Consider the following 25,399-nt stretch of genomic DNA (forward strand, 5'->3'; position numbering starts at 1 on the left):
TTGTGTAATATTATTACTCATCTACCACATCCACTATCTATCACCATGTTTGTGTAGTATTATTACTCATCTACTACATACACTATTTATCACCATGTTTGTGTAGTATTATTACTCATCTACTACATACACTATCTATCACCATGTTTGTGTAGTATTATTACTCATCTACTACATCCACTATCTATCACCATGTTTGTGTAATATTATTACTCATCTACTACATACACTATCTATCACCATGTTTGTGTAATATTATTACTCATCTACTACATCCACTATCTATCACCATGTTTGTCTAATATTATTACTCATCTACCACATCCACTATCTATCACCATGTTTGTGTAGTATTATTACTCATCTACTACATACGCTATCTATCACCATGTTTGTGTAGTATTATTACTCATCTACCACATCCACTATCTATCACCATGTTTGTGTAATATTATTACTCATCTACCACATCCACTATCTATCACCATGTTTGTGTAGTATTATTACTCATCTACTACATCCACTATCTATCACCATGTTTGTGTAGTATTATTACTCATCTACTACATACACTATCTATCACCATGTTTGTCTAATATTATTACTCATCTACTACATCCACTATCTATCACCATGTTTGTGTAATATTTTTACTCATCTACCACATCCACTATCTATCACCATGTTTGTGTAGTATTATTACTCATCTACTACATCCACTATCTATCACCATGTTTGTGTAATATTTTTACTCATCTACCACATCCACTATCTATCACCATGTTTGTGTAGTATTATTACTCATCTACTACATACACTATCTATCACCATGTTTGTGTAATATTATTACTCATCTACTACATCCACTATCTATCACCATGTTTGTGTAATATTTTTACTCATCTACCACATCCACTATCTATCACCATGTTTGTGTAGCATTATTACTCATCTACTACATCCACTATCTATCACCATGTTTGTGTAATATTTTTACTCATCTACCACATCCACTATCTATCACCATGTTTGTGTAGTATTATTACTCATCTACTACATACACTATCTATCACCATGTTTGTGTAATATTATTACTCATCTACTACATCCACTATCTATCACCATGTTTGTGTAATATTATCACTCATCTACTACATCCACTATCTATCACCATGTTTGTGTAGTATTATTACTCATCTACTACATACACTATCTATCACCATGTTTGTGTAATATTATTACTCATCTACTACATACACTATTTATCACCATGTTTGTGTAGTATTATTACTCATCTACTACATACACTATTTATCACCATGTTTGTGTAGTATTATTACTCATCTACTACATCCACTATCTATCACCATGTTTGTGTAGTATTATTACTCATCTACTACATACACTATCTATCACCATGTTTGTGTAGTATTATTACTCATCTACTACATCCACTATCTATCACCATGTTTGTGTAATATTATTACTCATCTACTACATACACTATCTATCACCATGTTTGTGTAATATTATTACTCATCTACTACATCCACTATCTATCACCATGTTTGTCTAATATTATTACTCATCTACCACATCCACTATCTATCACCATGTTTGTGTAGTATTATTACTCATCTACTACATACGCTATCTATCACCATGTTTGTTTAGTATTATTACTCATCTACCACATCCACTATCTATCACCATGTTTGTGTAATATTATTACTCATCTACCACATCCACTATCTATCACCATGTTTGTGTAGTATTATTACTCATCTACTACATCCACTATCTATCACCATGTTTGTGTAATATTATTACTCATCTACTACATCCACTATCTATCACCATGTTTGTGTAATATTTTTACTCATCTACCACATCCACTATCTATCACCATGTTTGTGTAGTATTATTACTCATCTACTACATCCACTATCTATCACCATGTTTGTGTAATATTTTTACTCATCTACCACATCCACTATCTATCACCATGTTTGTGTAGTATTATTACTCATCTACTACATACACTATCTATCACCATGTTTGTGTAATATTATTACTCATCTACTACATCCACTATCTATCACCATGTTTGTGTAATATTATCACTCATCTACTACATCCACTATCTATCACCATGTTTGTGTAGTATTATTACTCATCTACTACATACACTATCTATCACCATGTTTGTGTAATATTATTACTCATCTACTACATACACTATTTATCACCATGTTTGTGTAGTATTATTACTCATCTACTACATCCACTATCTATCACCATGTTTGTGTAATATTATTACTCATCTACTACATACACTATCTATCACCATGTTTGTGTAATATTATTACTCATCTACTACATACACTATTTATCACCATGTTTGTGTAATATTATTACTCATCTACTACATCCACTATCTATCACCGTGTTTGTGTAATATTATTACTCATCTACCACATCCACTATCTATCACCATGTTTGTGTAGTATTATTACTCATCTACCACATCCACTATCTATCACCATGTTTGTGTAGTATTATTACTCATCTACTACATCCACTATCTATCACCATGTTTGTGTAATATTATTACTCATCTACCACATCCACTATCTATCACCATGTTTGTGTAGTATTATTACTCATCTACTACATACACTATCTATCACCATGTTTGTGTAATATTATTACTCATCTACTACATCCACTATCTATCACCATGTTTGTGTAATATTATTACTCATCTACTACATCCACTATCTATCACCATGTTTGTGTAGTATTATTACTCATCTACTACATACACTATCTATCACCATGTTTGTGTAATATTATTACTCATCTACTACATCCACTATCTATCACCATGTTTGTGTAGTATTATTACTCATCTACTACATCCACTATCTATCACCATGTTTGTCTAATATTATTACTCATCTACCACATCCACTATCTATCACCATGTTTGTGTAGTATTATTACTCATCTACCACATCCACTATCTATCACCATGTTTGTGTAGTATTATTACTCATCTACTACATCCACTATCTATCACCATGTTTGTGTAATATTATTACTCATCTACTACATACACTATCTATCACCATGTTTGTGTAATATTATTACTCATCTACTACATACACTATCTATCACCATGTTTGTGTAGTATTATTACTCATCTACCACATCCACTATCTATCACCATGTTTGTGTAGTATTATTACTCATCTACTACATCCACTATCTTTCACCATGTTTGTGTAATATTATTACTCATCTACTACATACACTATCTATCACCATGTTTGTGTAATATTATTACTCATCTACCACATCCACTATCTATCACCATGTTTGTTTAATATTATTACTCATCTACTACATCCACTATCTATCACCAGTTTTGTGTAATATTATTACTCATCTACTACATACACTATCTATCACCATGTTTGTGTAGTATTATTACTCATCTACTACATACACTATTTATCACCATGTTTGTGTAGTATTATTACTCATCTACTACATCCACTATCTATCACCATGTTTGTGTAATATTATTACTCATCTACCACATCCACTATCTATCACCATGTTTGTGTAGTATTATTACTCATCTACTACATACACTATTTATCACCATTTTTGTGTAATATTATTACTCATCTACTACATCCACTATCTATCACCATGTTTGTCTAATATTATTACTCATCTACTACATCCACTATCTATCACCATGTTTGTGTAGTATTATTACTCATCTACTACATACACTATCTATCACCATGTTTGTGTAATATTATTACTCATCTACTACATACACTATTTATCACCATGTTTGTGTAGTATTATTACTCATCTACTACATACACTATCTATCACCATGTTTGTGTAATATTATTACTCATCTACTACATACACTATCTATCACCATGTTTGTGTAGTATTATTACTCATCTACTACATCCACTATCTATCACCATGTTTGTGTAGTATTATTACTCATCTACTACATACACTATCTATCACCATGTTTGTGAAATATTATTACTCATCTACTACATCCACTATCTATCACCATGTTTGTCTAATATTATTACTCATCTACTACATCCACTATCTATCACCAAGTTTGTGAAATATTATTACTCATCTACTACATCCACTATCTATCACCATGTTTGTGTAATATTATTACTCACCTACTACATACACTATCTATCACCATGTTTGTGTAATGTTATTACTCATCTACTACATACACTATCTATCACCATGTTTGTGTAGTATTATTACTCATCTACTACATACACTATCTATCACCATGTTTGTGTAATATTATTACTCATCTACCACATCCACTATCTATCACCATGTTTGTGTAGTATTATTACTCATCTACCACATCCACTATCTATCACCATGTTTGTGTAGTATTATTACTCATCTACCACATACACTATCTATCACCATGTTTGTGTAATATTATTACTCATCTACTACATCCACTATCTATCACCATGTTTGTGTAATATTATTACTCATCTACTACATCCACTATCTATCACCATGTTTGTGTAATATTTTTACTCATCTACCACATCCACTATCTATCACCATGTTTGTCTAATATTATTACTCATCTACTACATACACTATCTATCACCATGTTTGTGTAATATTATTACTCATCTACCACATCCACTATCTATCACCATGTTTGTGTAGTATTATTACTCATCTACTACATCCACTATCTATCACCATGTTTGTGTAGTATTATTACTCATCTACTACATCCACTATCTATCACCATGTTTGTGTAATATTATCACTCATCTACTACATCCACTATCTATCACCATGTTTGTGTAATATTATTACTCATCTACTACATCCACTGTCTATCACCATGTTTGTGTAGTATTATTACTCATCTACTACATACACTATCTATCACCATGTTTGTGTAATATTATTACTCATCTACTACATCCACTATCTATCACAATGTTTGTGTAGTATTATTACTCATCTACTACATACACTATCTATCACCATGTTTGTGTAGTATTATTACTCATCTACTACATACACTATCTATCACCATGTTTGTGTAGTATTATTACTCATCTACTACATCCACTATCTATCACCATGTTTGTGTAATATTATTACTCATCTACCACATCCACTATCTATCACCATGTTTGTGTAGTATTATTACTCATCTACCACATACACTATCTATCACCATGTTTGTGTAATATTATTACTCATCTACTACATCCACTATCTATCACCATGTTTGTGTAATATTATTACTCATCTACTACATACACTATCTATCACCATGTTTGTGTAGTATTATTACTCATCTACTACATACACTATCTATCACCATGTTTGTGTAGTATTATTACTCATCTACCACATCCACTATCTATCACCATGTTTGTGTAGTATTATTACTCATCTACCACATACACTATCTATCACCATGTTTGTGTAGTATTATTACTCATCTACTACATCCACTATCTATCACCATGTTTGTGTAGTATTATTACTCATCTACCACATCCACTATCTATCACCATGTTTGTGTAATATTATTACTCATCTACCACATCCACTATCTATCACCATGTTTGTCTAATATTATTACTCATCTACCACATCCACTATCTATCACCGTGTTTGTGTAATATTATTACTCATCTACCACATCCACTATCTATCACCATGTTTGTGTAGTATTATTACTCATCTACCACATCCACTATCTATCACCATGTTTGTGTAATATTATTACTCATCTACCACATCCACTATCTATCACCATGTTTGTCTAATATTATTACTCATCTACCACATCCACTATCTATCACCATGTTTGTGTAGTATTATTACTCATCTACCACATCCACTATCTATCACCGTGTTTGTGTAGTATTATTACTCATCTACTACATCCACTATCTATCACCATGTTTGTGTAATATTATTACTCATCTACTACATACACTATCTATCACCATGTTTGTGTAGTATTATTACTCATCTACTACATACACTATCTATCACCATGTTTGTGTAGTATTATTACTCATCTACCACATCCACTATCTATCACCATGTTTGTGTAGTATTATTACTCATCTACTACATCCACTATCTATCACCATGTTTGTGTAATATTATTACTCATCTACCACATCCACTATCTATCACCATGTTTGTGTAGTATTATTACTCATGTACCACATCCACTATCTATCACCGTGTTTGTGTAGTATTATTACTCATCTACTACATCCACTATCTATCACCATGTTTGTGTAATATTATTACTCATCTACCACATCCACTATCTATCACCATGTTTGTGTAATAATATTACTCATCTACCACATCCACTATCTATCACCATGTTTGTGTAATATTATTACTCATCTACCACATCCACTATCTATCACCATGTTTGTGTAGTATTATTACTCATCTACCACATCCACTATCTATCACCATGTTTGTGTAATATTATTACTCATCTACCACATCCACTATCTATCACCATGTTTGTCTAATATTATTACTCATCTACCACATCCACTATCTATCACCGTGTTTGTGTAATATTATTACTCATCTACCACATCCACTATCTATCACCATGTTTGTGTAGTATTATTACTCATCTACCACATCCACTATCTATCACCATGTTTGTGTAATATTATTACTCATCTACCACATCCACTATCTATCACCATGTTTGTCTAATATTATTACTCATCTACCACATCCACTATCTATCACCGTGTTTGTGTAATATTATTACTCATCTACCACATCCACTATCTATCACCATGTTTGTGTAGTATTATTACTCATCTACCACATCCACTATCTATCACCATGTTTGTGTAATATTATTACTCATCTACCACATCCACTATCTATCACCATGTTTGTCTAATATTATTACTCATCTACCACATCCACTATCTATCACCATGTTTGTGTAGTATTATTACTCATCTACCACATCCACTATCTATCACCATGTTTGTCTAATATTATTACTCATCTACTACATCCACTATCTATCACCATGTTTGTGTAATATTATTACTCATCTACCACATCCACTATCTATCACCATGTTTGTGTAATATTATTACTCATCTACCACATCCACTATCTATCACCATGTTTGTGTAATATTATTACTCATCTACCACATCCACTATCTATCACCATGTTTGTGTAATATTATCACTCATCTACCACATCCACTATCTATCACCATGTTTGTGTAATATTATTACTCATCTACCACATCCACTATCTATCACCATGTTTGTGTAATATTATTACTCATCTACTACATCCACTATCTATCACCATGTTTGTCTAATATTATTACTCATCTACTACATCCACTATCTATCACCATGTTTGTCTAATATTATTACTCATCTGCCACATCCACTATCTATCACCATGTTTGTGTAATATTATTACTCATCTACCACATCCACTATCTATCACCATGTTTGTGTAATATTATTACTCATCTACCACATCCACTATCTATCACCATGTTTGTGTAGTATTATTACTCATCTACCACATCCACTATCTATCACCATGTTTGTGTAATATTATTACTCATCTACTACATCCACTATCTATCACCATGTTTGTGTAATATTATTACTCATCTACCACATCCACTATCTATCACCATGTTTGTCTAATATTATTACTCATCTACCACATCCACTATCTATCACCATGTTTGCGTAATATTTTTTAGGTACTTGAATATGGACATAGTGTTTCTCTTAAACTCCAAATCTCAGGAGGTCCTATAGACATCTCCAACTCTGTGAGTTACAGATGTTTCACCCTACAAATGATTCACTCATGATTCATCAGTAGTAAGACCATCTCAGTTGTCGTCTCATATCACAGCTGTGAAAATAGCATCCAATTTGGTTTACATAATATTATCAGTGTTTAGGTTTTGAAGGAACTGGACAGTTAGTGAAACTTACCTTCCTTTCTATATCTGCTGCTCTATGTAACTTACCTCCCTTGTCTCTATATCTGCTATTCTTTGTAATTTACCTCCCTTTTCTATATATCTGCTATTTTATGTAACTTACCTCCCTTGTCTCTATATCTGCTATTCTTTGTAATTTACCTCCCTTTTCTATATATCTGCTATTCTATGTAATTTACCTCCCTTGTCTCTATCTCTGCTATTTTATATAACTTATATTTTATTTAGCATTATATTCAAACATGGTACAGTTTGTGTTGTTAATTAAGACTAATGGAGTTCACTCGTAACTGCTGGCTTGTGTGCGTTCAGATTCCATGTAGCAGTTGAATGTTTTCTTATGGCTTTCATTCAGGAATAATTAATGCTTTATAGCCTTAGCTTCCTACTATTATAATTTATTAGAACAGAGGTGTCCTCTACTAACTACGATAGTATCACCTGCTTTCTGTCATAGTTATTCAAAATAAACCTACCACTTCTTTAACACCCGTAGCACTTGCTAACTGCCGTCATAGTTTGTGAGAATAATGATACTCCTCCACTAACATGAGACAGTTCCTGTTGCCTTTTGGCATATGATGGTAGAGTATAGTTTTTATCGGTTTTAGACCCAGATTGCTGACCAAGAGAGTTTAGAAACATGTGATAACGAGCTGTTATAGCAGGGAATGACACCAATTGTCCAGTACAGCAATACAGCTGCCCCAGTGATGTTTATTACTGTATTTATGCAATAAACTTTGTAATGCAGTCGAAACCGATGTATATATCTTATCACTTTTTATATTATATCATTGTATTATTTCTGTTCTTTGTAAATGCATCATATGATACTCACTTGAAGATGATATACAATACTCGATATCTTTTTTCATAGAATAATTTGTGTGGAATTTATAGTCAACACGGTTAGATATTCAGGCTCATCCATTGTTTGAAAATGTGTGGTGAAATATCTTACTCTAGTTTGATGTTGGCTGCACAACAGGCTTTCATTCTGGTGGTTTTGCTAACATTTCTCAGATTATTGATTTTATCAGTTGTCACGGCAGGGCATCATGGCCTGGGCCGGCTTGGCCGACCCTACTAGCACCGGTCAAATCTCCCTATCTTATCATAAAACTCAGGTACCCGTTAGCCGACTCGGTAGACCGAGAGAACAAAGGCGGAGATCACAGGTGAAGATAATAAAGGAGGGAGCCTATCGCAAGGAGATGAATATAAATGGGTTGGACCAACATTGTTGGGCCATGGTATGGCACACTCTCTGCATGATTGTTCAATGGTTTATTGCTCTTGACTTCGGGTATTTGTACATATTTGTGGCAAAATATATATATTCTGGTGATTAGACACTAGGTGTGTTTATTTGTTTTGCTTGTCTTGTGGAAAGTAAAGTTTGGGCCATGCTCTTGACACGGTGTCGTCGTAAGCTTCCCATGTATTGTTATATTACTAAGTTTCAGTGGATTAAATACATGTAACTACCTCTAGTTGATGCAGCTGGGGTAAGGAGGAGGTAAGGAGTCCACGAGAAATGCTGCTATGTGTAGTATAAACATCTCACTCTCATTGGTTACATTGCCTAATCACATTCTTGGGTTTCCTTTTGATTTGGCACTATGCTCAGCCTGCTGTTTTACAGCTTGTATGCTCGGGATGGCGTTGGTTGTTTCTTGAGTTCATTGATGCGAGTCACATGACATAGCTGAATGTTCCCTCATGACATAGCTGAATGTTTCCTCGCAGGCAACTCTTAAGGTTTCTAGGTGAGCATTGGCAAAGATGAAACAGCTAGTGTTTTGGATGAAGTATTATTATATTTCAGTTGTTAAACTTTGTGAGTAGTCTGCGTGAGCAGCTAGAAGCAATAGTAAATTGTTATAAACTGGGGTTATAGCAAAAACTAGATATATTGTAACATAAACCAGTGTTTTAGTCAGACCACCTGAAGGCAGAGTAGTGATGGTACTTCAAAACTGTCCTTTTCTAACCCTCATCGGCCAGCATTCAATAAAACTGTCTTCTCCTAACCCACATCAGCCAGCATTCAATAAAACTGTCTTCTCCGAATCCACATCAGCTAGAGTGGAGTAAAACTGACCTCTTCGAACCCACATCAGCTAACAAAGAGTAAAACTGTCTTCTCCGAATCCACATCAGCTAGAATGGAGTAAAACTGACCTCTTCTAACCCACATCAGCTAGAATGGAGTAGAACTGACCTCTCCTAATCCACATCAGCTAACAAAAAGTAAAACTGACCTCTCCTAATTCACATCAGCTAACAAAAATAAAACTGTCCTCTCCGAACCCACATCAGCTAGAATGGAGTAAAACTGACCTCTTCTAACCCACATTAGCTAACAAAGAGTAAAACTGACCTCTCCTAATCCACATCAGCTAGCAAAGAGTAAAACTGACCTCTCCTAACCCACATCAGCTAACAAAAGTAAAACTGTCTTCTCCGAATCCACATCAGCTAGAATGGAGTAAAACTGTCCTCTTCGAACCCACATCAGCTAGAATGGAGTGAAACTGTCTTCTTCGAACCCACATCAGCTAGAATGGAGTAAAACTGTCTTCTCCGAATTCACATCAGCTAGCAAAGAGTAAAACTGTCCTCTCCTAACCCACATCAGCTAGAACTGAGTAAAACTGACCTCTTCGAATCCACATCAGCTAGAATGGAGTAAAACTGTCCTCTCCTAATCTACATCAGCTAGCAAAGAGTAAAACTGACCTCTCCTAACCCACATCAGCTAGAATGGAGTAAAACTGTTCTCTCCTAACTCTCATCAGCTAGAATGGAGCAAAACTATCGTCTCCAAATCCACATCAGCTAGAATGGAGTAAAACTGTGCTCTCCAAATCTACATCAGCTAGAACATCAGGTAACATGCAATAAAACTCTTCTCGTAACCCACATCAGTCCATGAGAAGTAAAACTATCTTCTAACCCACATCAGCCAGCATGTAATAATAAACATTTACTAGAGCATGCACATGTATTACCCTTGAACTTTTATTCAACAGTAGAGTATCAACGTAGGCTGTCCCAGAAACTGTTGTTATATATATAAAACTAGATGAATCTGAGTAACTTAAGCTTGCCTCAATCTTGGCTTCAAACATGGCTATAATGATAGCCATGTTTGAAGCCATATCTATAATCATTACGCATCATGTCTCACGCAGTCAATCATGATCTTCAAGCATGCTAGTAGTAACTAATAGCATTTTCGCAAGCCCTTCAAGTGTGTGTATTTTATCGGGTACAATGATGAGTATGAACACAATTATTCTATTGCATAGCATTGCAGCTGTTTGGTTTGGCCTAGTGGTTAGTGCGACTGTTTGCAGACCTTCAGGTTCCGAGTTCAAATTCAGTGCGAATCAGATTTTCTGTTATTGCTGTAACTGGACGCACGGAGAACAGAATGATGAATGCTGAGATTTATATAGATAGATTTACATACAATGTACTACAATCTTGATTATTCTCATAGCAAGATGATATCATTAGAGCCTTATCCCATAACAAGGAATTGTAGATGGTTCCATATTCATTCTAATTCTGCCCTGTCCCTGAAGGACACTCAGCTTTCTGCTAACTTATAATCTGCTAGAGTAGACACTAAGTCTGGATATATAGGGCAATCTAGTCACTATATTGGATAAGAATAATTAATTATTCATGTTTTTAGACTAATATAAGCTGGCAGTACAGTCAATCTTGCACTGTCCTTTTGTTCCTCGTAGACTAGCAGATGGCTCCATAAAAGCCATCGAACAAACAGCTACTGGTTTTGTACTAGCTAGCAGGTTAGTATTTTTTTAATATATGCTGTTGTATAAGCTTATATATGTTGGTAACAGGTATCTTTTTTGTCGTGTAACTGTTTCCAGTATTTTAACTTCATCCTAGCTAAACAATAGGTTTATGTATTTTCAATACCATAGCAGGCCATAGCAACATATGAGCGAGTTCAGTGTAAGGCTTGACAATTTATTGATGCTTAGACTGCACCTCCATTGAGCTCACCAGCAACACTTGACTCGATCTACCAATTGAACTATTGTAAAGAGCTTTATATCAAATCCCAAACTTGAGGCAATACTTCTCTAGAGCTACCATTTAACATAAAAGATGACAAAGAGCTTACATGAGCAAATGGTGTCCACATACCCAACAGCAACAGATTGTGTCAGATTTGCTCTAAGTTTCTAGTTTCATTTTTGGAAGGGTTCAGCAACAAAGTTTATTTAATGTTGAGAACAGAGGTGGGTCAGCGGGTTCAGGCGGTTAATGGCGTAGAGTCATGAAAAGAATAGTAACATTCACTGAGAGATTGCCGAGGGTGCTGTGTCCCTCTGCAATAATTAGAGGTCCTATTTTCATTGAATTTGATACTACAGCATTCTTTTGGTTTATTCTTTGTGTATATAGATATATATTCATATACATATATATCTATAGATATATATCTATAGATATATCTGCTAATAAAGTTAAACAAGTAAAATAGTGAAAAGCTGGCGACAGATTTTAAAAGGATTCGTGTGAGTTGTTGGTTTTAAAAACAGCTGCATGTGCTTGTGCAATGACTGACGTGTTAAACTTGATGTAGGAAATACTTCAAGTATTTCCTACTCGCTTTGGAACTTTGATGGAAGAGGTAGTAAAAGAGTGGCTAAAATGAACTCAGTAAACAGCTGCCAAATTTGCAAATGAATTACAAAAAGTATGGAGTTGAGAGTGGGCAGCTATAAACTATGTTGAGGTCGGGCAGCTGTAAGCTATGTTGAGATTGGGCAGCTATATGGGTCACATGTTACCCATATATCCACAATACATGCTTAAAAGCAAAGATTTACCGAAGGATTTTTTCGTCACATGACGTTACGTCGCAAGGAAATCGTCAAATTCAGGTAATGTTTTCTGTCATATGCATGCAACTGCAGGAACAGCATGCAACTGTTCCTCTGCGTCATTTGTACTGACGCAGAAGAACACTTGCATTTTGTTCCTGTGCGTCAATGAGTGTAAAAGTTAACTAAGCCATTCTGAGTAAAGTAAACACTTAACTTTTTGATTGTGGGAATCAAGATATGGCTGAGAGGAACAATTATTGATAAGTCTGCTAGCTTAAGTGTTGCTAGCTTCCTTCCATTTTAACTGGCAATCAATAGCTAATCTTTTGTCATGCTAACTGTGGCATCGTGTAATGTATCGCTCTAGCATTTTTTATACTTTTGGAAATCGTTAAATTATTCACCAGATTACCATTGGAGCCAACTCTTTTGGTTATTTGTTATTGGCTGATGCAAAGTCTTTTGAAAGCTATCTTGTATGTCGTTCATCACCCATGTTCGTCAGAGAGGCGCTTATAATCCATTATTGACTGTTCTGTAGAAACTAAAAAGATTCTGTCAGATTGGAATTGGAGTAGCTGCTAGGTAGGATTTAAAAATACTTTTTTTCTCACTTTAGTTAAAGAAAATGATTACACGAGGGTAGGTTTTCTTGTGTGTGTGTTAGCAATGGTATACACCCCCCATGGGGGGGCTGTATACCCCCCCCCCCCCCATGGGGGGCTGTATACCCCCCATGGGGGGGTATACAGCCCCCCATGGGGGTATACACCCCCCATGGGGGGCTGTATACCCCCCCCGCCATGGAGGCTGTATACCATTGGGGTTATTTTCACTTACTGTTTGGCTAGCTCAACATCAAAGAATCATTTTGAATGCTTTAGTTTTTAAACAAACGAAGAGTTGAGGAGCTGGTGAATGTGAAATAAAAAGTCTTCAATTTATATTAAAACTAATTTGACTCCAGAAAGGTGTGTAATTGAAGTAAACAAAACTTTGCGTTTTTGGTTGTTTGTAGAGTTCCACCATCACTAACTGAACAATAAAAAAGATGGCCTCAGGTACTTGTAACTGTAAATGTGAGTGCAAACAAAAAAGACCTCAAGAAAATGGTGGATCTGAGGAAATCAGCTGGCAAAGCTTCACACAAGAGGTCTCGATGCATGGCATCAGATATGTGAGCCAGAAAACAGCTTCAGCCTCCAATAGGTATGTACTGGATATTAATAGTGTTTTTTGTGTGCAAATCAACTACTATGATGAGACATTTGTACCATAGACATTAACTGAGTTTCAGGTATTGTCAACATTATGGTTGCTTAGCAAACAAAGATGTCTCATTTGTATAAATAGCTGGGTAAGGTTATGGTAGACAGAAACTGAGTTGCTTGCTGATGAAAGGAGCAGTGTTTGTAATTATTATTCTGTTTGCTATTACTAGAGTGAAGTGTTTTGTGTTTTCTATAAGTAAACAACTTGCAGCATTTTGTGTAACCTCCAGGGTGACATGGCTGTTTGCTATAGTGGTCATGTTAGCCTACGCAACCGGAGCATCCTATGACCTATTTTCTGCTTTGATCAGGAAGGAGACTACTACGAAGCTGAAAAACACGCGCGTTGAAATGCTACGTGTGAGTAAATGATAAGATGTACGTTTAAATTTATTTTTTGACTAATTTTATTTAGATTTACTCTTACATCAAATATTTGTAAGGATGTATTTAATATGTAGGCTTTGCTCGAATTGTCATTATAAAGATCGCGTTATATAGATCGCAGTATATAGATCACACTATATAGATTGCAATATATAGATCACACTATATAGATTGCAATATATAGATCACACTAAATAGATCGCAATATATAGATTGCAATATATAGATTACACTATATAGATCACACTATATAGATCACACTATATATATATACATCACACTATATAGATTGCAATATATATATCGCACTATATAGATCACACTATATAGATCGCAATATATAGATCACACTATATAGATCGCAATATATAGATCACACTATGTAGATTGCAATATATAGATCGCAATATAAGGATCGGAATTATGGAAAAAAGCCCAAATGTCATTTCAATCATTAGTTACAGAGATTTAATGTAATCTAATGATCTGAAGTATTTGTTTCAAACATTTCGTAGAAAAACAGAACAACTGTCTGCAATCCTAAAACATACTAAAGTATTCAATGTGGAAACATGTGGAGACCTTTTGTAACATATATGATTATGAATGAAAGAGGCATGTAGTGAAGTAAGTCTGGACACATAAAGTGATATATGTGGGAACATATTTAGTGCCATACATGTACATGTTTTAATGACATGTAGAGTGATACCGAGTTATGTATTGCTAACCTTTTTTTAACCATAACTGTAAAGTTGAGATAAGCGGATATAGGCGACCAAGGGTTGCAACGCGACTCCACCGCCATGTAGTGGCGGTTGGAACAGCTGGGGCGCTGTAAGCCCCCCAGTGGGGTCTGGGGCAAAGCCCCGGCCGCCAAAGCCTACAGGGCTTTAAAATCATGTATATGGTATCAGAAATGAGCACATCTGTAGTAATAAATAAGTTGAGAAAATAATTTGGGAATATAGTGTTGCCAAGAGCGCTAAGAAAGGCAAGCAACTATTGTATGCTGCTTTTATATTGAATGGCCATTGAATGTCGACTATAATGACATTAGTGTACTTGAGTCAATGAAATAAAGCTATAATATACCTTGAGAATTGACGGTCTAAAATTTTTTAACCCTAACAATAGTTATACCTAAAGAACCCACAAATTTTCTAACCATAGCTTAGTTAGGGAGAGTTAAGATAGCACTACATCCCTGATGACACCTCTTCCACATACAAATTGAAATATTTACTCAGACTTTGGCGACTAAAAACTATAAACGCTGTTTTTTGTTTTAGTTTCCAAGTGTGGTTTTCTGTGATCACAGAGGATATGAAAAAAAAGCTGTTCTGGCAGCGATTGAACAGTATAACCTCACTGGACTAGACCAATTCTTATTGGAGCGTTACAGCTATTATGTACCAGCATCGATGTGAGTGATTGTAGATTGAGATTACTAGCAGTATTACTAACAAAACTGTTTGGGTACACGTCAGTAACCAGTCAAACCTTACTATTACTATTACTATTCAGGTTTGATAAAATACCTAAGAGTGGAATCTTAATTAATACTTACTAATTCCCTTTAAATTTAAATTCCAATTTCAACTTTTTTACTGAAAAACAAGCAGTTTAAAAGCAAATTTAAATGATTTAGCATTATGTTACAAAACAACCACGAATCAGATGCTAGTGGCTTATTAACAAGTGAGATAGTGTTTATAAATCTAAATTTAGCTGTAGAAAAAGTGTGCGGTTAGCTGTAGAAGAGGTGAGAGCGGTTAGCTGAAGAAAAGGTGAGAGCTGTTAGCTGTAGAAAAGGTGAGAGCTGTTAGCTGTAGGAAAGGTGAGAGCTGTTAGCTGTAGAAAAAGTGAGAGATGTTAGCTGTAGGGAAGGTGAGAGCCGTTAGCTGTAGAAAAAGTGAGAGCTGTTAGCTGTAGAATAAGTGAGAGCTGTTAGCTGTAGAATAAGTGAGAGCTGTTAGCTGTAGGAAAGGTGAGAGCTGTTAGCTGCAGAAAAGGTTAGAGATGTTAGCTGTAGGAAAGGTGAGAGCCGTTAGCTGTAGAAAAAGTGAGAGCTGTTAGCTGTAGAATAAGTGAGAGCTGTTAGCTGTAGGAAAGGTGAGAGATGTTAGCTGTAGGAAAGGTGAGAGCCGTTAGCTGTAGAAAAAGTGAGAGCTGTTAGCTGTAGGAAAGGTGAGAGCTGTTAGCTGTAGAATAAGTGAGAGCTGTTAGCTGTACAAAAGGTGGAAGCTGTTAGCTGTAGCAAAGGTGAGAGCTGTTAGCTGTAGAAAAGGTGAGAGCTGTTAGCTGTAGAATAAGTGAGAGCTGTTAGCTGTAGGAAAGGTGAGAGCCGTTAGCTGTAGAATAAGTGAGAGCTGTTAGCCGTAGAAAAGGTGAGATCCGTTAGCTGTAGGAAAGGTGGGAGCTGTTAGCTGTAGAAAAAGTGAGAGCTGTTAGCTGTAGAAAAAGTGAGAGCTGTTAGCTGTAGGAAAGGTGAGAGCTGTTAGCTGTAGAAAAGGTGAGAGCTGTTAGCTGTAGGAAAGGTTAGAGCTGTTAGCTGTAGAAAAGGTTAGAGCTGTTAGCAGTAGGAAAGGTTAGAGCTGTTAGCTGTAGGAAAGGTTAGAGCTGTTAGCTGTAGGAAAGGTTAGAGCTGTTAGCTGTAGAAAAGGTTAGAGCTGTTAGCAGTAGGAAAGGTTAGAGCTGTTAGCTGTAGGAAAGGTTAGAGCTGTTAGCTGTAGGAAAGGTTAGAGCTGTTAGCTGTAGGAAAGGTTAGAGCTGTTAGCTGTAGGAAAGGTTAAAGCTGTTAGCTGTAGGAAAGGTTAGAGCTGTTAGCTGTAGGAAAGGTTAGAGCTGTTAGCTGTAGAAAAGGTTAGAGCTGTTAGCAGTAGGAAAGGTTAGAGCTGTTAGCTGTAGGAAAGGTTAGAGCTGTTAGCTGTAGGAAAGGTTAGAGCTGTTAGCTGTAGGAAAGGTTAGAGCTGTTAGCTGTAGGAAAGGTTAGAGCTGTTAGCTGTAGAAAAGGTTAGAGCTGTTAGCAGTAGGAAAGGTTAGAGCTGTTAGCTGTAGGAAAGGTTAGAGCTGTTAGCTGTAGGAAAGGTTAGAGCTGTTAGCTGTAGAAAAGGTTAGAGCTGTTAGCAGTAGGAAAGGTTAGAGCTGTTAGCTGTAGGAAAGGTTAGAGCTGTTAGCTGTAGGAAAGGTTAGAGCTGTTAGCTGTAGGAAAGGTTAGAGCTGTTAGCTGTAGGAAAGGTTAGAGCTGTTAGCTGTAGGAAAGGTTAGAGCTGTTAGCAGTAGGAAAGGTTAGAGCTGTTAGCTGTAGGAAAGGTGAGAGCTGTTAGCTGTAGGAAAGGTTAGAGCTGTTAGCAGTAGGAAAGGTGGAAGATTAGCTGCAGAAAAGGTTAGAGCTGTTAGCAGTAGGAAAGGTTAGAGCTGTTAGCAGTAGGAAAGGTTAGAGCTGTTAGCAGTAGGAAAGGTTAGAGCTGTTAGCTGTAGGAAAGGTTAGAGCTGTTAGCAGTAGGAAAGGTTAGAGCTGTTAGCAGTAGGAAAGGTTAGAGCTGTTAGCTGTAGGAAAGGTGAGAGCTGTTAGCTGTAGAAAAGGTGAGAGCTGTTAGCTGTAGAAAAGGTGAGAGCTGTTAGCTGCAGAAAAGGTGAGAGCTGTTAGCTGTAGGAAAGGTTAGAGCTGTTAGCTGTAGAAAAGGTGAGAGCTGTTAGCTGTAGAAAAGGTGAGAGCTGTTAGCAGTAGGAAAGGTTAGAGCTGTTAGCTGTAGGAAAGGTGAGAGCTGTTAGCTGTAGGAAAGGTTAGAGCTGTTAGCAGTAGGAAAGGTTAGAGCTGTTAGCTGTAGGAAAGGTTAGAGCTGTTAGCTGTAGGAAAGGTTAGAGCTGTTAGCAGTAGGAAAGGTTAGAGCTGTTAGCTGTAGGAAAGGTTAGAGCTGTTAGCTGTAGGAAAGGTGAGAGCTGTTAGCTGTAGAAAAGGTGAGAGCTGTTAGCAGTAGGAAAGGTTAGAGCTGTTAGCTGTAGGAAAGGTTAGAGCTGTTAGCTGTAGGAAAGGTTAGAGCTGTTAGCTGTAGGAAAGGTTAGAGCTGTAGGAAAGCTGCACTTTTGTTTAATAAAGGTAAGAGAATTATTTAAACAACAAACTGATAAAATAAATAACAGCCAATGAGGCTGCATTAATAAATAACAGCCAATGAGGCTGCATTAATAAATAACAGCCAATGAGGCTGCATTAATAAATAACAGCCAATGAGGCTGCATTAATAAATAACAGCCAATGAGGCTGCATTAATAAATAACAGCCAATGAGGCTGCATTAATAAATAACAGCCAATGAGGCTGCATTAATAAATAACAGCCAATGAGGCTGCATTAATAAATAACAGCCAATGAGGCTGCATTAATAAATAACAGCCAATGAGGCTGCATTAATACATTTATAGCTCTGCCTGCAAGATTCTTCAACTTTTTTTCTCTTACATATTTTTTTGCAACTTTTATATTCCACTATTACTATTACAGTCTCGTGCACCATGAGAGATTGTCAGGTGTAGTCACTACGTACACAAGTATCTTTTAGGGTAGTCGAGTTTCGAAGTGGTTGGCGAGTTTGTAGTAGAAACTGAATATTTCAGTTAACTATTTCCTATGAGAGGTAATCTTTTTCTTAAAGTCTTAGCGTGGCTTCGAACCGACATGCCTCTTATTATAGTAAAAATGATAGGCTGGGATGCTACTATACTCGCAGTCTTGTGCACTGTCAGAGATCTTTTCGTGTAACCACTATGTGCACAACCATTCCGTGCTGTTGCAAGGGTGTCCAGTGTTTCAAGCGGTGTTCACCTGGTTGGGTGAAGATCTGGGCTTAGTTCATGGGTGATGCAATCTTGTTTCCAAAAACCCTTAGAGTGGCCTTGGCGTGTTCTTGGGCATATGGACGGACAAGGTTTATGTAAATACATATACTAGCTGTACTCCACGCCATTGCTCGGTGTAATAAATATTCTTTGAATAGAAAGTTTATTTGTACTTAACATATAACAACATTTGCCATTACTAACTGGATGCCTTGCGTTGCCCGGGTGTTAAAAGTCAGTCTATGAACAATGACAGGTAATGCAGTTGCTTGCAACTGCCTATTAGCCTGGCACATTGCTAATGGATAACTTGAGTAAGGTTACTAATAAAAGCTAACTACTTGCTCTAACGATTGAGCTTAAGATTACGCTACCAGTCTACGTCCCATTGCGACATCACACTGCGTCGTAATGGAGAGCGGTAGTGTATTTGCTCCCATTTACCGATATATGTCGTCTAATGAATCCATCAAGATTATGTGGCTGTGTTGGTAAAGCATTGGACTGGTGAACAGGAGGGTATGACATCAGATTTTCTGCGATACAGGCTCTTTAATCCAAGATTTTAATAGCGATAGCTGAACATATACAGACACGAATACACAGATATGCAAACAGAGCAACTTTGAGAAATATATATATACTTGCATATATAACAATTTTCTTGTACTCACCAGTTGCCCTTAAGCTAAATGTACATGTACATGTAAGTAGCCCCAATTTAGATGAAGTCCATTACTATATAGGCAAATACAAATGTAAGTCGTATAGTGAGGAAAGTCTTGCCTCTCATTTCCCGAAACGTTTAACTGCCAAATCTGACAGATGTTAGCTCTATCTAGCCTAGCAGTGAAATATCTGCAAACTAGTGTGGCAAGACTCTAAAAAGGTCTGAAGGAAATAAATTGTTAGCTAGTCAGCTGCCCCACATACATACATTAGTCGGTAGAAAAACATCGTATCGAGTCTTCATTTAATAATTACCTTTTATAACCTATTTAGTTAAATTAACTGACACTGCAGCAGTTGCTTAGAACAAAGACGAGTTCAGACGAATGTATAGTTATCACTAACACAGAACATGAGTGAGTTTATGAGGTATTACATAAACCACCATCAGCCCTCTATAAGCAGGTAAACAGTTAGTGCTTTTAATATAATAATTCTATGGCCAAAATGAATAAGAAAAATGAAGTGTTATGGCAGCTTTTAATAGGACTTAATTTTATCTGCTTTAGCGATTGGAGCTCTGCCGAGTTTCAAAACTTGGCAAACCTCTCTTCTGCTGAATGGAAGAAGCTGTTGTTCTCCTTAGTACCGCCTCTAGAGTCTTCAATCATCACTGCTTCTTTTGGGTCTCAGTCTCTGAATGTATCAGCAGAATTCCAAACCATATTCACCGATTACGGTAAAGGGGTGTTGAGCAGTTGGTGTGTGCTGTATGCAGGTGCGGTGAACTGTAAACAAGTGCGGTGAACTGGAAACAGGTGCGGTGAACTGGAAACAGGTGCGGTGAACTGGAAACAGGTGCGGAGAGCTGTAAACAGGTGTGGTGAACTGTAAACAGGTGCGGTGAACTGTAAACAGGTGCGGCGAAATGTAAACAGGCGCGGCGAAATGTAAACAGGCGCGGCGAACTGTAAACAGGCGTGGTGAACTGTGAACAGGTGCGGCAAACTGTAAACAGGTGCGGCAAACTGTAAACAGGTGCGGTGAACTGTAAACAGGCGCGGGCAGCTGTAAACAAGTGCAGGGAGCTGTATGCAGTTGCAGTAAACTGTATGCAGGTGCGATAAACTGCATGCAGATTTTTGGAGCTGCATGCAATGCAGGTGAGGTAGGCTTGTCAGAGGTAGGAAGAGGTACAGCTACAGTAGAAAAATAACTATTTTACTAATACTTACGTGGAAATTATTGTTTACAAATGGTCACATAATCCAGGATGTAAAACGTAATGAAGGATTAAATACTTTCCTAAGTATTTAAAAAAGTTAATCTTTAATTTAATAATTAATAGATTAGCATATCACTCTGCGGTTATATATGTCATTTATTATCAAACTTGAAAAGTTGTAGTTCATTATATAACAATATGACCAATCTATGGTAGTTCATTATATAACACCATGGTCAGTTTATGGTAGTTCATTATATAACACCATGGTCAGTCTATGGTAGTTCATTATATAACATCATGGTCAGTCTATGGTAGTTCATTATATAACATCATGGTCAGTCGATGGTAGTTCATTATATAACAATATGACCAATCTATGGTAGTTCATTATATAACACCATGGTCAGTCTATGGTAGTTCATTATATAACATCATGGTCAGTCTATGGTAGTTCATTATATAACATCATGGTCAGTCAATGGTAGTTCATTATATAACACCATGGTCAGTCTATGATAGTTCATTATATAACACCATGGTCAGTCTATGGTAGTTCATTATATAACACCATGGTCAGTCTATGGTAGTTCATTATATAACACCATGGTCAGTCTATGGTAGTTCATTATATAACATCATGGTCAGCCTACGGTAGTCCATTATATAACACCATGGTCAGTCTATGGTAGTTCATTATATAACACCATGGTCAGTCTATGGTTGTTCATTATATAACACCATGGTCAGTCTATGGTAGTTCATTATATAACATCATGGTCAGTCTATGGTTGTCTATTATATAACATCATAGTCGGTCTATGGTTGTCCATTATATAACATCATGACCAGTCTATGGTAGTCAATTATGTAATCTCATGAGCCGTCTGTGGTAGTTCATGTCCGGACGAAGTGTTGGAAGTCACACCTCACTTCAAGACCAGCTCAGTTGCTGTGCAGTCCATTCGCCAGATTTCAGAGTAGCCACCGTAGCTTGCCTTGGCCTATTCTAGGAGAGAGACAACAAATCACCTCTGTCAGACCTGACACTGGCCAGGACTGACAGTGACCGTGAGAAGACTAGTCAAGCTAAAACATGACTAAAAGCTCACCTGGCAATCAAAGCTAAAGCCGTCCCGGCAATCAAAGCTAAAGCTTGTTTGGCTAAAACTGGCATGGCTAGCACAACTAGTGTAAAGCATTATTATTATGGCTAATGCTGGCATGGCCAAAGCCGGCATGGCCAAAGTGGGCATGGCCAAAGCCGGCGGGGAAAAAGCGGGCATGGCTATCTCGTACACACAATCAATGGAGCTGGCACAAGAGACAGAGCTCATCAGCCAGATAAATATAAAAAGAGCCAAATGAGCAGAGAGATTTAGAGTACAGAAAGCTTCATTATATGCAATCATTGGTTGTACATGCATTAACTGTATTCATTTATGTATTTGCACAAATATGTGTATTGCCCTTTATACTCTAAATGATTTTGTTCTTGTGGAGCAGTAGAGGTTTGTTGCAGATCCTTTACACTACCTTTACAAGCGCTGACCGTCACTAAAAATCTTCTCATTATTTATTTGTGTAGAACATCAGAAATATTATAATATAATTAAAAATAGATCAACTTTAACAGTTGGTCTATTTTGTCAATTGTGGTGATTATGGGATACAAGCTTATTTAGTCACCACTTTAAGCTAATAAAATATGTATTTGTTAAATCAGCTAATTGAACTAAGTTTGAGGTGTTTAATAGTTACACAGCAGTCAGCGATATCTAGTGACTGAAGAGAGTATTCTCAAGTAATGCTAAAGCCATAGCTGAATAAGCAAAGAAGACATATTTAGCAGATGTATCGGATTAAGTGGTTGACATTGAAACCAGGTTCTGATAGAATTTACAGCTGGTTCAAGGGTCACTCTTATACCTTCATAGTTAAAAATACTCTTAGAGTCTGTTCTTGTGAGTGGATATGTACATGTAGGTAGAATAAAATAAAGAAGTTCTAAACGAATTCTGGATCTTGTAGATTTAGCTCAAGTTTTTAGGTTTTGCTTCTTTCATTTTCTCCATTTTATTAAACTTAGTTATTTACACATTTTCATTAGCATCTCCCTTTTGCATTTGAGACATTAGCATCTCCCTTTTGCATTTGAGACATTAGCATCTCCCTTTTGCATTTGAGACATTAGCATCTCCCTTTTGCATTTGAGACATTAGCATCTCCCTTTTGCATTTGAGACATTAGCATCTCCCTTTTGCATTTGAGACATTAGCATCTCCCTTTTGCATTTGAGACATTATTTCTCATGAATGTATTATTTTTACAGGACCTTGTTTCATCTTTAATAAAGATGGCAAACATTCATCTACTTTCAATGGCATCTATAGCGGTCTGAACATAGCACTCTCTGCCAATGTTGATGAATACTGGACAGGTCCTCTCGTTAGCAACAATGGTTTTACGGTAGGTGTGTAAACTAAAGTTCTGCATTTGGTTGGTAGTGTCGATAGTAGTGTAGATGATAGTGTGTCCTAGCAACACGAGGCTGTGTTGTAAGGAGCATGCTTGTAACTGATAGCAACACGAGGCCGTGTTGTGAGGAGTGCGCTTGTAACCGATAGCAACACGAGGCTGTGTTGTGAGGAGTGCACGTGTAACCGATAGCAACACGAGGCTGTGTTGTGAGAAGTGCTCTCATAACCAAGTCCAGAGAATCCAAGCCTGTGAGTGGTTAACCTGTGAGCCTGCCTTCAAATAGCCGGGCTGGCCCATGCAGTGACTCCCCCCTCTCAGATCGAGTCGACACCCCAGAACTTTGCTCCGGAGGAAGTCTGCAGCAGGTTTAGGAGTGTCTGGTGCCAAGGATCTTGCCTCTCGAGGCAAAAGAACGGCTGAACCAATCCGAGCACAGGCTCAGAACTGGTCTCATTCTATGAACTACTTTCTTTCTGAAAAATTTAAGGAGCAATTTATCTAGTTTTTAATCAACACTGGATGTCCCATGAACTTACCGAGTAAGCAACCGTTTGACAGGTTATTTCAGGGCACGCGAGACCTGCTTGAAAAGAGTGACAGCCACGGCCTCATGATGAACGGGGCATGGCTGTTATTCTCCGAGGTTGTATGACTGCCAATTCAACTAAGGAATCGAGGAGGTTTCAACTTAAAACCGAGGAGGTTTTCGTAGTGAGTCACATAAGTGAGGATGCCATCTTGGGATGGCATGGTGGCCTCGTGGCCTACTAGTGTGGTATAGAATTTCAATCGCTCTGAGTTTTGTTGGCTGGTGACCATTTACCCATATGGATAGACACGGGCGGCTGTTACTTAGCAAGACACAAGTGGTGCGAGACATAGTAGTAATAGCCCAGACTGAGACTGCTGTTCTATGTTGGTTCATCACCCAAACATATTGCATGGTGGAGCTGATAGGAGGTTGCACGAGGATCCCTTGCTGGCTACAAGCTTGAGCTGGCCTAAGTCAAAGGGAAGTATAATCATGTAGTGCCAGAACTTCACAGACCAGCCTCTGACATTCCAAGCCAGCACCACAGCTGGCACGTATACAGCAGTGGTGGACAGCCAAGTGGGGGAAGAACTACCCTTCTCTGGCTCAAACTTCATAGCCTGAGACATGAAAGCACCAAAGGCAGCGCTGCCAACCCACCTAAAGAACCTGTTCTAGACAGCAAAGGACATTCGTACAGAGCTGAGACAAGCTGAGTCCTTGGCAAGGATGTTAACACGTTACTCTCTGAAGGAGCGTGTTAGCACTGGGCACTCCATTTCAATGAAGAAAATGACCCGGCCTATGCAGCAAACTTTCCACTGGCTTCAGCCGTAGAAGAAAGTTGAGGTAGAATGACACATGCAGAAGCTCTTCAGCAAGGGTTTAATTGATCCCTGATTGAAGAAGGATGGGAAATGGCAGTTCTGTGTTGACTGCCACTGCTTAAATGCGGGCACCAAACAAGACACCCACTTCCTTTTTCAAATAGACAATAGCCTTGATGCGC

At 37.1% G+C, this 25,399-nt stretch overlaps 2 protein-coding genes across 3 annotated transcripts in view; both read left to right on the forward strand.

The window, feature by feature from the left end:
* The window catches only part of LOC137399562 (regulator of telomere elongation helicase 1 homolog), a 146,541-nt gene extending 137,078 nt beyond the window's left edge, over window positions 1-9,463 (forward strand). For both annotated transcript variants that reach the window (XM_068085740.1, XM_068085739.1), the window contains exons 26-27: window positions 7,859-7,930; window positions 8,719-9,463. In XM_068085740.1, coding sequence (XP_067941841.1) covers window positions 7,859-7,930; window positions 8,719-8,772 — 126 coding nt within the window. In that variant the 3' untranslated portion in view covers window positions 8,773-9,463. The remainder of the gene's footprint in view (window positions 1-7,858; window positions 7,931-8,718) is intronic.
* A 3,987-nt stretch (window positions 9,464-13,450) lies between these two features.
* Window positions 13,451-25,399, forward strand: part of LOC137400728 (acid-sensing ion channel 1-like) — a 57,026-nt gene continuing 45,077 nt past the window's right edge. The window contains exons 1-6 of the mRNA XM_068087064.1: window positions 13,451-13,569; window positions 14,003-14,193; window positions 14,486-14,615; window positions 15,935-16,068; window positions 20,722-20,891; window positions 23,710-23,846. Coding sequence (XP_067943165.1) covers window positions 14,036-14,193; window positions 14,486-14,615; window positions 15,935-16,068; window positions 20,722-20,891; window positions 23,710-23,846 — 729 coding nt within the window. The 5' untranslated portion in view covers window positions 13,451-13,569; window positions 14,003-14,035. The remainder of the gene's footprint in view (window positions 13,570-14,002; window positions 14,194-14,485; window positions 14,616-15,934; window positions 16,069-20,721; window positions 20,892-23,709; window positions 23,847-25,399) is intronic.

This window comes from Watersipora subatra, chromosome 7 (genome assembly GCF_963576615.1).
Source record: "Watersipora subatra chromosome 7, tzWatSuba1.1, whole genome shotgun sequence".
In the NCBI taxonomy this organism is placed as follows: domain Eukaryota; kingdom Metazoa; phylum Bryozoa; class Gymnolaemata; order Cheilostomatida; family Watersiporidae; genus Watersipora; species Watersipora subatra.